Source organism: Coregonus clupeaformis, chromosome 27, assembly GCF_020615455.1.
Source record: "Coregonus clupeaformis isolate EN_2021a chromosome 27, ASM2061545v1, whole genome shotgun sequence".
Taxonomy (NCBI): domain Eukaryota; kingdom Metazoa; phylum Chordata; class Actinopteri; order Salmoniformes; family Salmonidae; genus Coregonus; species Coregonus clupeaformis.
In genome coordinates, this window is record NC_059218.1 from 5,265,321 (window position 1) to 5,279,341 (window position 14,021).

General features: G+C 42.4%; 1 protein-coding gene and 1 pseudogene across 2 annotated transcripts in view; both read left to right on the forward strand.

Annotated features, from left to right (window-relative positions):
• The first annotated feature begins 235 nt into the window (after positions 1-235).
• On the forward strand, positions 236-6,848 carry LOC121542172 (annotated as a pseudogene).
• LOC121541426 (protein FAM102A-like) overlaps positions 6,180-14,021 on the forward strand; it is a 75,144-nt gene continuing 67,302 nt past the window's right edge. The window contains exons 1-2 of one of the 2 annotated variants that reach the window (XM_041850425.1): positions 6,180-6,280; positions 6,785-7,124. In XM_041850425.1, coding sequence (XP_041706359.1) covers positions 6,979-7,124 — 146 coding nt within the window. In that variant the 5' untranslated portion in view covers positions 6,180-6,280; positions 6,785-6,978. The remainder of the gene's footprint in view (positions 6,281-6,784; positions 7,125-14,021) is intronic. The other variant, XM_041850424.1, reaches the window with a different exon arrangement.

Here is a 14,021-nt window from a genome sequence, read left to right on the forward strand (position 1 = left end):
CTATCGTTAATGTAAATTTGTAAGACCCTGAACGAAACCGGTTAAAATGTATGTATAAATGAAAGATAACATTTGTTAGACTCACCATCTCATGACAAAACATCCACATTACAACAAAGCCTACATTCATATTAATGCAATGTTGACATTTAGTCAATTTTTTATTTTATTTTTTACTACATGGAGCAAGATAATTACTTTTATTGGGATTAACAATTGGCATTTGGTTTAGCCAATGGCGGACTACAACCCTAAAAGGTGTATTGCTGCCACCAACTGGACGGGTTGAAACCAAAACAAGGTAAAAGAAAATCCATACGTGATAGGGAAGCTAACTTAATCCACCCAAATAACATAACAAAACAAAACTCCCACTTCTTCCTTCTTTCAATTCTCCATATCTCCCTTCTCCGGCTCTAGGGCCTGAGAGGGTGGTACGGCTTGTGACAATATTCCATGTAACTCCTATGCAGAGAACTCTTTCTGCCCCAGGAACTGCTCCGCCGCTTCCACAATGATTTATATCTTCCTGGACCTTCTCTCCACCTTGGCAGTGCCATTTATCACCATAGCTATAAAGGCCACAAAGTCCACCTTCTTGGCAACCCCTGCACCCTGCAGTGAAGGCCTATCCACCACCATGGACTCTTCAAATGCACCATTCAAACCTTCAACCCTTTTAACCGCTGCTCCATATGATATTCTCTGGATAGCCCTGACATTGGCCACCTCATTCTCTTTCACCCTTGTGGGGCATTCGAAAGATGTGGCTTCATGGTTCCCACCACAATTGCAACATGTCACATTTTCATCACTTTTATAACACATAATATTATATTTTCCACAACATGGACATCTCGGCTTCTCCCTTCTGCAAACACTTGAAACATGACCAAAAGCTTTACAATGATCACACTGGATTGGTCTTGGGATAAATGCTCTGACTCGGGCTCCCAAGTGGCGCAGTGGTCTAAGGCACTGCAACTCAGTGCTTGAGGTGTCACTACAGACCCCCTGGTTCAATTCCAGGCTGTATCACAACCGGCCGTGATTGGGAGTCCCATAGGGCAGTGCACAATTGGCCCAGCGTCGTCTGGGTTTGGCTGGTGTAGGCCGTCATTGTAAATAAGAATTTGTTCTTAACTGACTTGCCTAGTAAAATATATATATACATTTTTAAATATACCCTAACTGCTCTTCTGTAGAGAGAGACGCCATATAAAAAATCAAAAGAACAGATAGACTCTTCACTTTTTCGTCATTCACCACACGATTCATCCGACGTGCATCAATCACTACAGGAATATTTTTCATCTCTTCAACATCTACATCCCATGAGACTCCAGATATGACCCCCTTGAGGGGTGCCCTGTTCCTAAGAGACACACACGACACTTCAAACGTATCAAATCGGGTGAGACGCAACACACGTTTCTTCTGATCCTCAGAAACACAAAACATCTAAACCAGCCCGCCTCTCGTGATCCTCAGCCTTCACTCTACCCAGCCCTCTCTCCACCAGTTTGGATATCTCAAATGGATTCCTCAAGATTGGTAATCCGATCAGCTGCTCCTCATTTACAAAAGATAGGTAGTGACATTCTCATCACTGTACTCTACTTTGCACCGTTTTCCATTCTTTTGGACAATATTCCAATCCTCCTTGATTCTACCGCCATTAGATTCAGAATCCACTTCATCATCCGGTTCCGCCATCTTTTTCCCTCTCCCAGTTCTAATCACAACGAACGTAAGCGTGGTTTGTAGGAAGAAGAAGCCGATTCTGGAAGCCATTACGTTGCGCAGATCAATTGAGTAAATCCTACTATTTTACGTACAATACGCACAATTATAAAAAATAAAAAATAAAGAGCAATTTATTCCAATATAGCATCGAATGCCAAAAAGAGAAAAATAAAGGTCAAAATTATTGTGGAGGAAATTGAGAAACAAAAGCACACACTCGTTAACCACTTCAGTGCTGGAGTCACTCACATAGCAAAGAATAACGCATGAATAGAAATCGCTGTAACAACCTGCCCAAGAGAATTGGCCGAAGTCAAGAAGAAGTGGTCGGATATGAAGACCGAAGTGTGGCGCAAAGTGGCCCAGGCGAGGGCGGCAATTGAGGAGACCACTGCCAAGTGCAGTCTGGTTCCCGTCATCCACACTGCCATGCAGCAGCATATTTGTAACCTCTTGGGAGAGGCGACTATCATCAGTTTATCTACTGGAGACACAGATGCTGAGGTAACTGTATCTGTTGCTATGAGCTCAGCCACCACGTGACACTCATGGAAAGTACGTTTTTCACAGGTTTTTAACCAGGCTGCAATGACTTTGGCAAGAGGAGCTAGAGCAAATTCCAAGTTCCACATTACTAGTATGAAGATGATAACATTATTTATTTATGTCACAATAGCCATTTATTCAGTTGCCACCCCAACTGAAAGGAAAAACATTGCTTTAATACATTGCTTAATCTATTCAAAATACTGTTTCTTTCCAGTTTCCTCTCCTTTGTCTGATTTTTTTCTGATATTTGTGGGCCTTTAGACAGCTTCAGCAACATGCGAGGAGACGAAATCCCTAGATGTTAAGTAGTTTATTCCAGGGTTTGAAGTGTCTGGTTCTGTAAATTGTTGTGGAGGCAGTCGCAAGGTGAACTATACAGGGTGAACAGGCTTTTCTTACAACCCAGCACTAACACATCTGATTCAGCTAATCAAGGTCTTGATTATATGTATAGTTTTAATTGTAATAGTTGAATCGGCCAAAGCTAAGGACCCTGGGACTAAACACCTCCCTCTGCAACTGGATCCTGGACTTCCTGACGGGCCGCCCCCAGGTGGTAAGGGTAGGTAACAACACATCTGCCTCGCTGATCCTCAACACGGGGGCCCCTCAGGGGTGCGTGCTCAGTCCCCTCCTGTACTCCCTGTTCACCCATGACTGCATGGCCAGGCACGACATTTGGCATGGGGTCCTCAGATCCTCAAAAGGTTATACAGCTGCACCATCGAGAGCATCCTGACTGGTTGCATCATCGCCTGGTATGGCAACTGCTCGGCCTCTGCACAGCAAGCGGTACCGGAGCGCCAAGTCTAGGTCCAAAAGGCTTCTTAACACCTCCGACCGCAAGGCACTTCAGAGGGTAGTGCATACGGCCTAGTAAATCACTGGGGCCAAGCTTCCTGCCATTCAGGACCTCTATACCAGGCGGTGTCAGAGGAAGGCCCTAAAAATTGTCAAAGACTCCAGCCACCCTAGTCATACACTGTTCTCTTTGCTACTGCATGGCAAGCAATACTGGAGCGCCAAGTCTAGGTCCAAAAGGCTTTTTAACAGCTTCTACCCCCAAGCCGGGCGGCAGGTAGCTTAGTGGTTAAGAGCGTTGTGCCAGTAACCGAAAGGTTGCTGGTTCTAATCCCCGAGCCGACTAGGTGAAAAATCTGTTGATGTGCCCTTGAGCAAGGCACTTAACCCTAATTGCTCCTGTAAGTCGCTCTGGATAAGAGCGTCTGCTAAATGACTAAAATGTAATGTAAATGTAAGCCATAAGACTCCTGAACAGCTAATCATGGCTACCTGGACTATTTGCATTGTCCTCCCCCACCCCACCACATCTCAATTACCTCGACTAACTGGTGCCCCCGCACATTGACTGTATATAGTCTCCCTACTGTTATCTTATTTTACTGCTGCTCTTTAATTATTTGCTATCTTTTTTTAAAAACTTTTAATTTTTTTCGAAAAAACAGCATTGTTGGTTAAGGGCTTGTAAGTAAGCATTTCACTGTAATTTCTACACTTGTTGTATTCGGCACAAGTGGCAAATACAATTTGATTTGATCTGATTTGAGAAGTGTTAGTGCTAGGTTGGAGAAAAAGCTTGCACAGCCTGTAGCTCTCCAGGACCAGGAGTAAAGAATCATTTTCTAACAAGCCATCTTTCTTCCACCAGCCGAGACCACGTACCACACGCTGGAGGAAGGTGGCGTGGTGGAGTACTGCCCCACCACCGAGGCCACGCCCACTGTGGTGACCGCCATGGAGTCGTATCCGGTGGAAATGCTGACGGCAGTGTCTTCGACCCCGCCGCCCAGCCAGGCCAAGTCCCAGGAGCTGAAGAGCCGCATTGCCCTCAACTCTGCACGGCTCCTCCAGGAACAGCAGGTCACCAACGTGCACGTGAGGCAGATTGCTCAGCACCTGGAGGGCCAGAACGAGCTGCTGCAGATGATCCGGAGGTTCCAGGAGGCGCAAGCCTACGCCTAGGAGAGGCAGGCCCAGGCCCTTGAGGGCACCCAGGCAGCCCTGCTGACCCTGGATCAGATGATGAGGCCGGCTCTCAAGGACCTGAGGAAGTTCCTGCAGAGCGGGACTGACAACTCCAACTCCCAACAGCTCGGGGACTCCTGCAGAGGGCTCAGAACAGAGGCCCAAGACCCCGTCGCCACAGCCAGCCGAGGATGGACAATAAAGACTAAACTCAGCAAAAAAAGAAACGTCCCTTTTTCAGGACCCTGTCTTTCAAAGATAATTCGTAAAAATCCAAATACTTCACAGATCTTCCTTGTAAAGGGTTTAAACACTGTTTCCCATGCTTGTTCAATGAACCATAAACAATGAATGAACATGCACCTGTGGAACGGTCGTTAAGACACTAACAGCTTACAGACGGTAGGCAATTAAGGTCACAGTTATGAAAACTTAGGACACTAAAGAGGCATTTCTACTGACTCTGAAAAACACCAAAAGAAAGATGCCCAGGGTCCCTGCTCATCTGCGTGAACGTGCCTTAGGCATGCTGCAAGGAAGCATGAGGACTGTAGATGTGGCCAGGGCAATAAATTCCAATGTCCGTACTGTGAGACGGCTAAGACAGCGCTACAGGGAGACAGAACGGACAGCTGATCGTCCTCGCAGTGGCAGACCACGTGTAACAACACCTGCACAGGATTGGTACAGGTACATGATGGCAACACAACAACTGCCCGAGTTACACCAGGAACGTACAATCCCTCCATCAGTGCTCAGACTGTCCGCAATAGGCTGAGAGAGGCTGAACTGAGGGCTTGTAGGCCTGTTCTAAGGCAGGTCCTCACCAGACATCACCGGCAACAACGTCGCCTATGGGCACAAACCCACCGTCGCTGAACCAGACAGGACTGGCAAAAAGTGCTCTTCACTGACAAGTCGCGGTTTACGTAGCCAGGCGCTAAAATATAACTTGGTTCTATTTGTGACGTTTGACGCGCTGCAAGTCCCGCCTCTCCCATCTCCTCATTGGTTTTTAGGCGCATATACCCACGTGGGTGATTGAAAGATGAACTGAGTCCAGTCCACACTCCAGTCCAGTTGGTGGTTGTAATGCACCTTAAAGTTGGTTGCCAACCACCATATAAAGTCCAAAGAAGAAGATGAAGAAGAAGCCTGAAGGAGGAGAGATTACTAGAAATGAACTCAGTTTACCATTTTATCTGTGGATTAATTGTCGAGAAGAGGACCTTGTGCATATCAGGTAAAATAACAACCCAATGTTTATATCCCAGGACAAATTAGCTAGCAACAGCAAGCTAGCTATCTAAATTGACATAAATGTTTAATGCTTTTCGACCTGTCCCCAAATTAATATAGTTGATTCAGAGTTCATTTCGATATTTCAACCTGCGTGTCCTGATCGCATCTATGGGTGGACAAAATCAATTTGCGCGCGAGCTGTCTGGTCAGCATGTTTAAAATGCAATACGAATCTGGGGATGCAACATCAATGTTACAATTACCAGCAGATGGCGGTATATGTTAAGATTTAAATCACATTTTGACATTACAGTGTGTAGATTACTTATTTTAGTGAGTACTCAGGTCTACAAATAAACAACCCTACGTTTATGTTTTCACATAATTGTTGAAACGTTGAGAATAGGCCTATAGAGAAACGCAATCATTTTCTCCTCATATCGTTTTTTAAATCAAATGAGCCAAAAATGTTGATTGATGTGGATTAATTAACTGAAAATTATATCACTTTTGATTGGTTAAAATAAATTGAGTATAATGTTTAAAATGTTTATATATGTAAACACTATCAATTCAGGTGACTTATTATACATAATGCAAAACGTAACCTACACGCTTCTCTGAGCTGAAGGCGGTGCTTAGCAGCTCTGTTTGGAAGAGAGGAGGGACAATACCAGCCCACCATGATTCAAAGTAAAGTATGAATGTCAGTGTTATTGGACTGAGGAGAAGTCCCGTTGTCTTCGTTGAACATGAGGTAAGACTATTTATTTGACATAATTTGAGTGCCTTCGAGTTGTGCTTGTGTTGTGTATCACTTTGGTGAATTCATGTCGTTCTGTGGGTGAAATGCGATTGTGTTTGCGTGGAGGGTTGACAAGCTATACTAGGTACAATTCCTGTATGCAGATGAGTCGAATTGATCATGGGACGAACGAACTACCTTTCCTTGTTGTAGTAGTTGACTGACGCTGACTACATGGAAATCACCGAGTATTGAATAAATGTGTGCATGAAATGGTCTGGGGAATGGTGGTTTGTTCTAATTTCTAAATCCCATAACCAACACGGTGTAAAGAAAACCCTAGAGAAAATCTTTACAAAGCATTTATTCTGTGTAGGATATGCCTTCAAACGCTTTTCTTTAGAGTTGGCCAAATTGAATACCGTAATAAAGTTTGTTATAGATATTTCATGAAAGGCAATGTGTTTGTAATAATCTCCAGCATATATGATCGTAATAAAGCACCTATTATTGTAGTTTTTTTCCTGCTCCAGGTCTGAATCAACACTGGGTCATCAGAGATGCTGAGCCAAAAAAATGAAGAAGGACTTCCAAGCTCCTGATTGAAAACGAAATTATCACTTTGTTTAATTTCCTATCCTTTTTTGGTCGATCCCAAAGGTTTAATTTAGGAATATTTCTGCTGCATAAACATATTTCAGTTCATCTCAATGGCGTTTTTAATGAAAAAGAAGAAGTTCAAGTTTCAAATCCATTTTATGTTGGAGGAGCTCACAGCTGTGCCTTTTGTCAATGGGGTACTTTTTTGCAAGATCCGATTGTTGGAAGGTGGGGACTTTGCCATCTCATCATCCAGGTAAAAACAATTATCATGTCAATGCATTTTTTACATGGGGTAGGCTATTGCTAGCCTATTGCTAACCTAGGTACCAGTCTGTTTAGCTATTTTGCCACTTCTTGTCTTGTTTTGCATGACAATTCCATAAAGAGTTTGCAAGAGAGCAACAACAGGCTGGCACCCAGGCTAGGCTATTGCCTGAATGTCCTGAAGGCTTGATTTGATCAATGTAGGTTGGCACAAGAGTTTTATCAATGTACAGTCGTGGTCAAAAGTTTTGAGAATGACACAAGTATTGGTCTTCACAAAGTTCGCTGCTTCAGTGTTATGAGATATTTTTGTCAGATGATACCTTGCCTGTGAAGCCCTTTTTGTGCAAAGCAATGATGACAGCACGTGTTTCCTTGCAGGTAACCATGGTTAACAGAGGAAGAACAATGATTTCAAGCACCACCCTCCTTTTAAAGCTTCCAGTCTGTTATTCTAACTCAATCAGCATGACAGAGTGATCTCCAGCCTTGTCCTCGTCAACACTCTCACCTGTGTTAACGAGAGAATCACTGACATGATGTCAGCTGGTCCTTTTGTGGCAGGGCTGAAATGCAGTGGAAATGTTTTTTTGGGATTAAGTTCATTTCATGACAAAGAGGAACTTTGCAATTAATTGCAATTCATCTGATCACTCTTCATGACATTCTGGAGTATATGCAAATTGCCATCATCAAAACTGAGGCAGCAGACTTTGTGAAAATTAGTATTTGTGTCATTCTCAAAACCTTTGACCACGACTGTAGGGTTGAAACAGTGGATTAGATAAATGGCTAGATACTACAGTACTGGCCAGCGTTATTGTCATCCGCAGGGACTGTGTTACAAGGGTTGTTGTTACATCTCGTGCATGTGTTGCTTGTATGAAAGGGCCTGAATTGAAAAAGAGACATTGATTTGTGTCTCAACTCTGGAAGAGACTGAGTTGCCAACTTTGACAAGACGTTGCTGTAATGTTGCCAAGGCAACGCTGAATCAAAGGACTCTGACCTAAAGTTGCTACTTTTGGATTGTCAGCTCTGCAAGCCAACCAACCTCATTTTTTTACCAGTAAGCCTATTGTTTCATGGGTCTTCTCAAGTACCCCCTGTGGATAGGCCAAATACCCCCAGGGGTCCTACTGGTTGGGAACCACTGGTGTAGCCTATATATATATATATATATATATATATAATAGGCTTACTGGTAAAATGCACATGAGGCGGTACTTCAGGGGTTCTCTGGGTAGAGCAAAATTCAGTTGGTGGTACAGTAAGCAAAAAAGTTGGGAACCACTGGGCTACACACACCAGGTCGGTAGTAGTGGCATACTACTCGGAGTCCACCTGACCTTCGTTACTACGGTCAACAAATCCTTTGTTTTACTTTGCAGAGTCCATAGGGTCAAGGATGTCAATAAGGACACCAAGACCTCTACTACTACTAATACTACTACTAATACATCATACTTTGACTTATGTATCTACTGTATACATGGTGGTTAGGTGCTATGACATATTTACAGTATATATATATATATATATATATACATACATACAATTGGCCCAGTGTCGTCCAGGTTTGGCCGGTGTAGGCCGTCATTGTAAATAAGAATTTGTTCTTAGCTGACTTGCCTAGTTAAATAAAATAAATAAAATAACACAATCAGGTGCCCATTGGCTGTCCTGTTGTAGCCAAGTGTGATGGCTGGTGTTTTGCATACGGGGCCTAATGCAGTTACCGTAGAGAACTGCAAGGTCCTCTGAAAGAGGAGCACACCGTCTTGTCTGGTCTATGCGTTTTGTAGTTTGAACACTTGGGGGTCAGTGACCAGAGCTTAATTGACCTCTCATGCGTATGCAGCAGTCATGGTTAAACACAGCCATGCATATTCCTTGTGTGCACACAGGAACTTGGAACTCAGACACAATTCTCAAACTTGGTTGTTTAACATGGGTATAGTTGTAAATGTTTATGTCCTCCGATCCAGAGGTGTTGTCAATAACTGAATGTGTGCTGTGCATGTGGGGTCACTGGCCAGGGCACCATCTGATTAAGTGTGTAACTATGAAAAGATTTGATGGTAGAAATATGACAATATGATCCACACAATGTTTCTCTCAAATAATGCAAGTCTTGTATTGCGATTTCTATCTTGAGCCTGTTGCTTTTAATAGTATGAGAGGACTATGTTCGTGAGTCAGTGTCTGTTTCAATTTATTTGTCTGCTTCAATGGCTTTTTACAGAACTGTGTGTGTGAGCACTGCTGTTTTGTCATAGTCCCGTGGTGGAATTGGCTCAATCGCCTTGTACCAGGCACTGGCAGTGTCATTGCACCAATATACCCTACTCAGTCAATCCTTGGTCTCAACAAGTGTGTTTGTGTGTGTGTGTGTGTACATGTATGCACTCACTAACTGTAAGTCACTCTGGATAAGAGCGTCTGCTAAATGACTAAAATGTAAATGTACAGGGACAAGGGGTAGGCTGGGAGTTATTTCATAAATGTTCCAGAACATTGCTACTCTGTATTCAGGGACAGAGATGAGGGATAGCGACAAGTATGGAGGGAAAAATAATGAGATGGGCAAACTGATACTGCAGACACTGACAGACAGGTTTTTGTTTTCCAAGTCACTGCTCTCTCTCTTTCTCTCTCTCGCTCTTGCTCTCTCTCTCTTGCTCTCTGGCTTTCATGATAGTGCAGTCAATAGAAGGAGGACACTAGCTCAGTGTCATTTTGAGAGGAATCACGCTCTACTGTCCATGTAGCTTGTTTTTGTGTGTTTTAAACTAAATTCAAATGCTTTTGTGAATATAATGAATATCTTATGCCGAAACTACACTGCAAACATTGCCTGTGTACCGTGACTTTTGATTCACATAATAACATGTGAATATGCCCCTGGCTGTTTCTCCTATGCACAGTGCATACAGGATGCTTGGTGGTGCATCAGTAGCCAATCCTGCACATTGTCAATTGATTGAATTCAGCCTAAAGTTATTGAGTTGGACAGGGCATCTGGATGTGAAGGAAACTTGTCTGAAACTTTATTTCTATTCTATGGACAGAATGGAGGAACCGATTTTAAACTGAAAACTGTTTGAATGGATCTTGTCATTGTGAATGATTGTCTCAGTTTTCCGCCCGACTGTTTCCAGATTCCAGATAATGAGGGTATCATGGCACTAATCATCAAAATCAGAAAGCAAAACTAACTACAATCTCCGCTGGCTGGCACCTTCGTTAATGTTTTGAGGAAGGCCGGAAACCATGCGGACTTGGAACCTTCCACAGGAGTGGTAGGGGAGGGGTGTTACAGTATTTAGCGTTGGGGGAGTTAATGTTAGCCCCTGGCTCTGCTGTTATGTCACACTTTGTTCCTGACATTTACTGTGCCAAGGTCCCTGCACTCTGTGTCACCCATTTAGCAAAGTGCAGGCGCTCTCCTGCTGTTCCTATGGGAAGGGCTCTCACAGGGTTGAAAATTGTCACCCTGGTGAAACATTGGACCATAAAAGTTGTTAAAATGTGTCAGTGACATTATTTACTTACATTATTATTACATTGTTGTAAAAAGTTGAAAGTTGTAAGAAGTTTGTGCACAAGGGAAAAAAATGACCTGTTAATAGTTTTGGAGTGGGTCATGTTTGTTGTTCCCCAGTGTGCTTGGTGATGTATTTGGGTCAACGGGGATAAGTTACAATGGAGACACCTGTACATTGTCGGTGTCACTCCCCCGGGCCTGAAATCTCTACCTCCCTTTTTTTCTTGTTCTTTCCCCTCTCTCTGTGTTTCTCTTTCTTTCACTCTCTGACCCTTTCCTCCACTCTCAAGGGAAAGATGTTTCAGCTGAATGCTTAACTTTTTCCAGCTTGAGTGAAAAGAAATACCCCAAATCTGTGTTTTGTCCCTATATTTTCCCTTGTCATATAACTGACATCCCATCCAAGAAAGAATAGTTCAGCTCGTGTTCAATTTAAATCTACAGTGCACTCATATTACAAAAACAGACCACACCAAGTCACGTATCGGATGCATACGTTTGTTGCATTATGTCCCCATTCCACTTGGAAAGCACCTGAGAAATGTCCCCACCAATTAGTTAGCAGTAAGTTGGAAAGACCTCATGGGGTGTGTAGAAAACGTTATTTACACAAATACCATGTACAAACATACCATGAGTAATCTTTTTAATGAACTTAGTTTATTTGAGCTAACAGATACTGTCTTGTCAAGAGAAAGGATCATATTTGGCATTTTGACATGGAATATTTTGCATAACAGTATGCATGTGTACGTGTGTTTGTGTGTGGGCATTTAACAACATCTACCAGAAAAAGTATTCAGAGGTATTAGAAGTACATCAAAACACAATAATGTTCAAGTTAAGACCCCTGCCAACTAATATCAACACTTATATTTAGTTTTGGAGAAATTATTTGCCTTCTGTAAGTTTAATAAACATTGCCTTGTGCCTTGTAAGTCCGTTACCAACAACCCACATATCTTTAAGATATTTTCTAATTTCTCTCCCTGATGAGGAGGGAAGATAATGAGTGTTCACAGAAGTAACAATTCACTGGGCACAGATGTCATTTCAACATCTAGTTTTGATTTACTTTCGTTTGAGTCATCAACTAACGTGAATTCAACGTGAAATCAACAACAATGTCACCATGTCATTGGATTTAGGTTAGAAGTTGGGTAAAAAAACAACATTCCTGTATGTTGATGACTTTTTGTAAATCCAGTCAGTTTTCCAAATGAATTCAACGTATTCACATTGCATTTTTTTGATGGAATGACGTCGAAACAAGGTAGCTTATTTGAGATAGCCGATGCACTCGTGCCAATAGCCTATCACCAGTAAGTAGCCTAGGCTTCATCTTCATCATTGGGTGAGTCAGTGCCACTGGAAAGTTAATTTAGTAGCCTACTGTAGCCAATAATATATATTTCTTCCTAATTTTGTACAATCTGCGTGTCTCTTCATTGGCCTGGGCTATTGTTTGCATTCAAGACCAGGTCGTTTTTATTGATCTCAGTTTGTCAGAGTAGCCATTTATTTCAGTCATTTGTGAGGTATTAAAAAATATTCTGCTAATGCCTTCTGTCTTGTAAATGATGTAGAATTGCGTTCATAAAAGGCAACATTTATTTGGCCCCCAAAGTTTTTTGTTGTTGTTGTAAAAACCAAATTATTTATTTTTCTGATTGTTTTTTGTTGGACATAAAACACTGTAAAAACACAAGTGATTTTAATTTTGGAAATCTGTTCCAAAGTAGTCCCATGCATAATAGAGAGATATGGCTAGCAGCCATTTAAAAGGTCAGTCCTGGTTACAGCACAGAGAGGGATACTGTGTGTGAGTGAGTGAGTGAGTGAGTGAGTGAGTGAGTGAGTGAGTGAGTGAGTGAGTGAGTGAGTGAGTGAGTGAGTGAGTGAGTGAGTGAGTGAGAAAAACTGTTAGTGCTTTTTAGTTCATGCTGACTATGGATGGGTGGTATACCGTGTTTTACTATATACCGGTATTGATGCACGGACCGGTTTGGGATTTTACTTCACCTTCTATAACAGTATTTCAATGTTTGGTTTGTTAAATGTGATATAGTACTCTGCCGTGTGTAACATCCATTATTATAGTTTACACCGCTTCTTGAGTCATCTCTCTCCTCTTCCTCCCTCTCCATGCTGCATTCCACACAGACCAAGCCCTGCCCCCTGTCACTCAAGGAGCGCAGTTGTTGTTGCTCGATGAGACCACTTGCGTTCAATCTGCATGGTCAGTGCAGCACATGCAACAAGATGTTGATGACAATGAAGCTGCTTGTCTTCTTAATATAAATACACAAGCGTTCTATGATCACACTATTAGTTTGTCTTACTGTCTGCAAACAGCTAGTTTGTCTTTTTTTAGCAACTTGTGGCAAAAATAAATTGTGTTAGCTACTAATGCTAATCACTAGTTTGCTGGATAGCTAGCTAGCTAATAAATGTACTGAGTCAGAGCAAATGTAGCTAGCTAATACCAAAGACAGTACAGAATGAAAACTGTTTCTCCAATAGAAATACGTGATCACACTTGTAGGCGATGTCATGGTGACGTTGGATAGCTAAGCTCATGCGCAGAAAACGTCATCGGGTCTAACGGTCGTCTCGCGCCGAGCTGCGCATGTGCAGGCCATCAAATCAAAGGTACTCCTTCGATATAAAGTTGTTTTTGACGAAAATTAAAACGTATCAGTTTGTCACTTTCACGAGATTGGAGTAATAACATGTTCAACTATACTGAACAAAAATATAAATGCAACATGCAACAATTTCATTGATTTTACTGAGTTACAGTTCATATGAGGAAATCAGTCAATTGATATAAATTCATTAGGCCCTAATCTATGGATTTCACATGACTGGGAATACAGATATGCATATGTTGGTCACAGATACCTTACAGGAAAATGGACCTATAACAATGGGCCTCAGGATCTCGTTTGTGCATTCAAATTGCCATAGATAAAATGCTATTGTGTTCATTGTCCGTTGCTTATGCCTGCCCATACCATAACCCCACCGCCACCATGGGGCACTCTGTTCACAACGTTGACATCAGCAAACTGCTCACCCACGGGACGCCATACACCTGGTCTGTGGTTGTGAGGCCGTGTTGGACATACTGCAAAATTCTCTAAAACAACGTTGGAGGCGGCTTATGGTAGAGAAATGAACATTAAAATTATCTGGCAACAGTTCTGGTGGACATTCCTGCAGTCAACATGCCAATTGCAAAACTCAATTTGAGATATCTGTGGCATTGTGTTGACAAAACTGCACATTTTAGAGTGGCCTTTTATTGACCCCAGCACAAGGTGCACCTGTGTAATT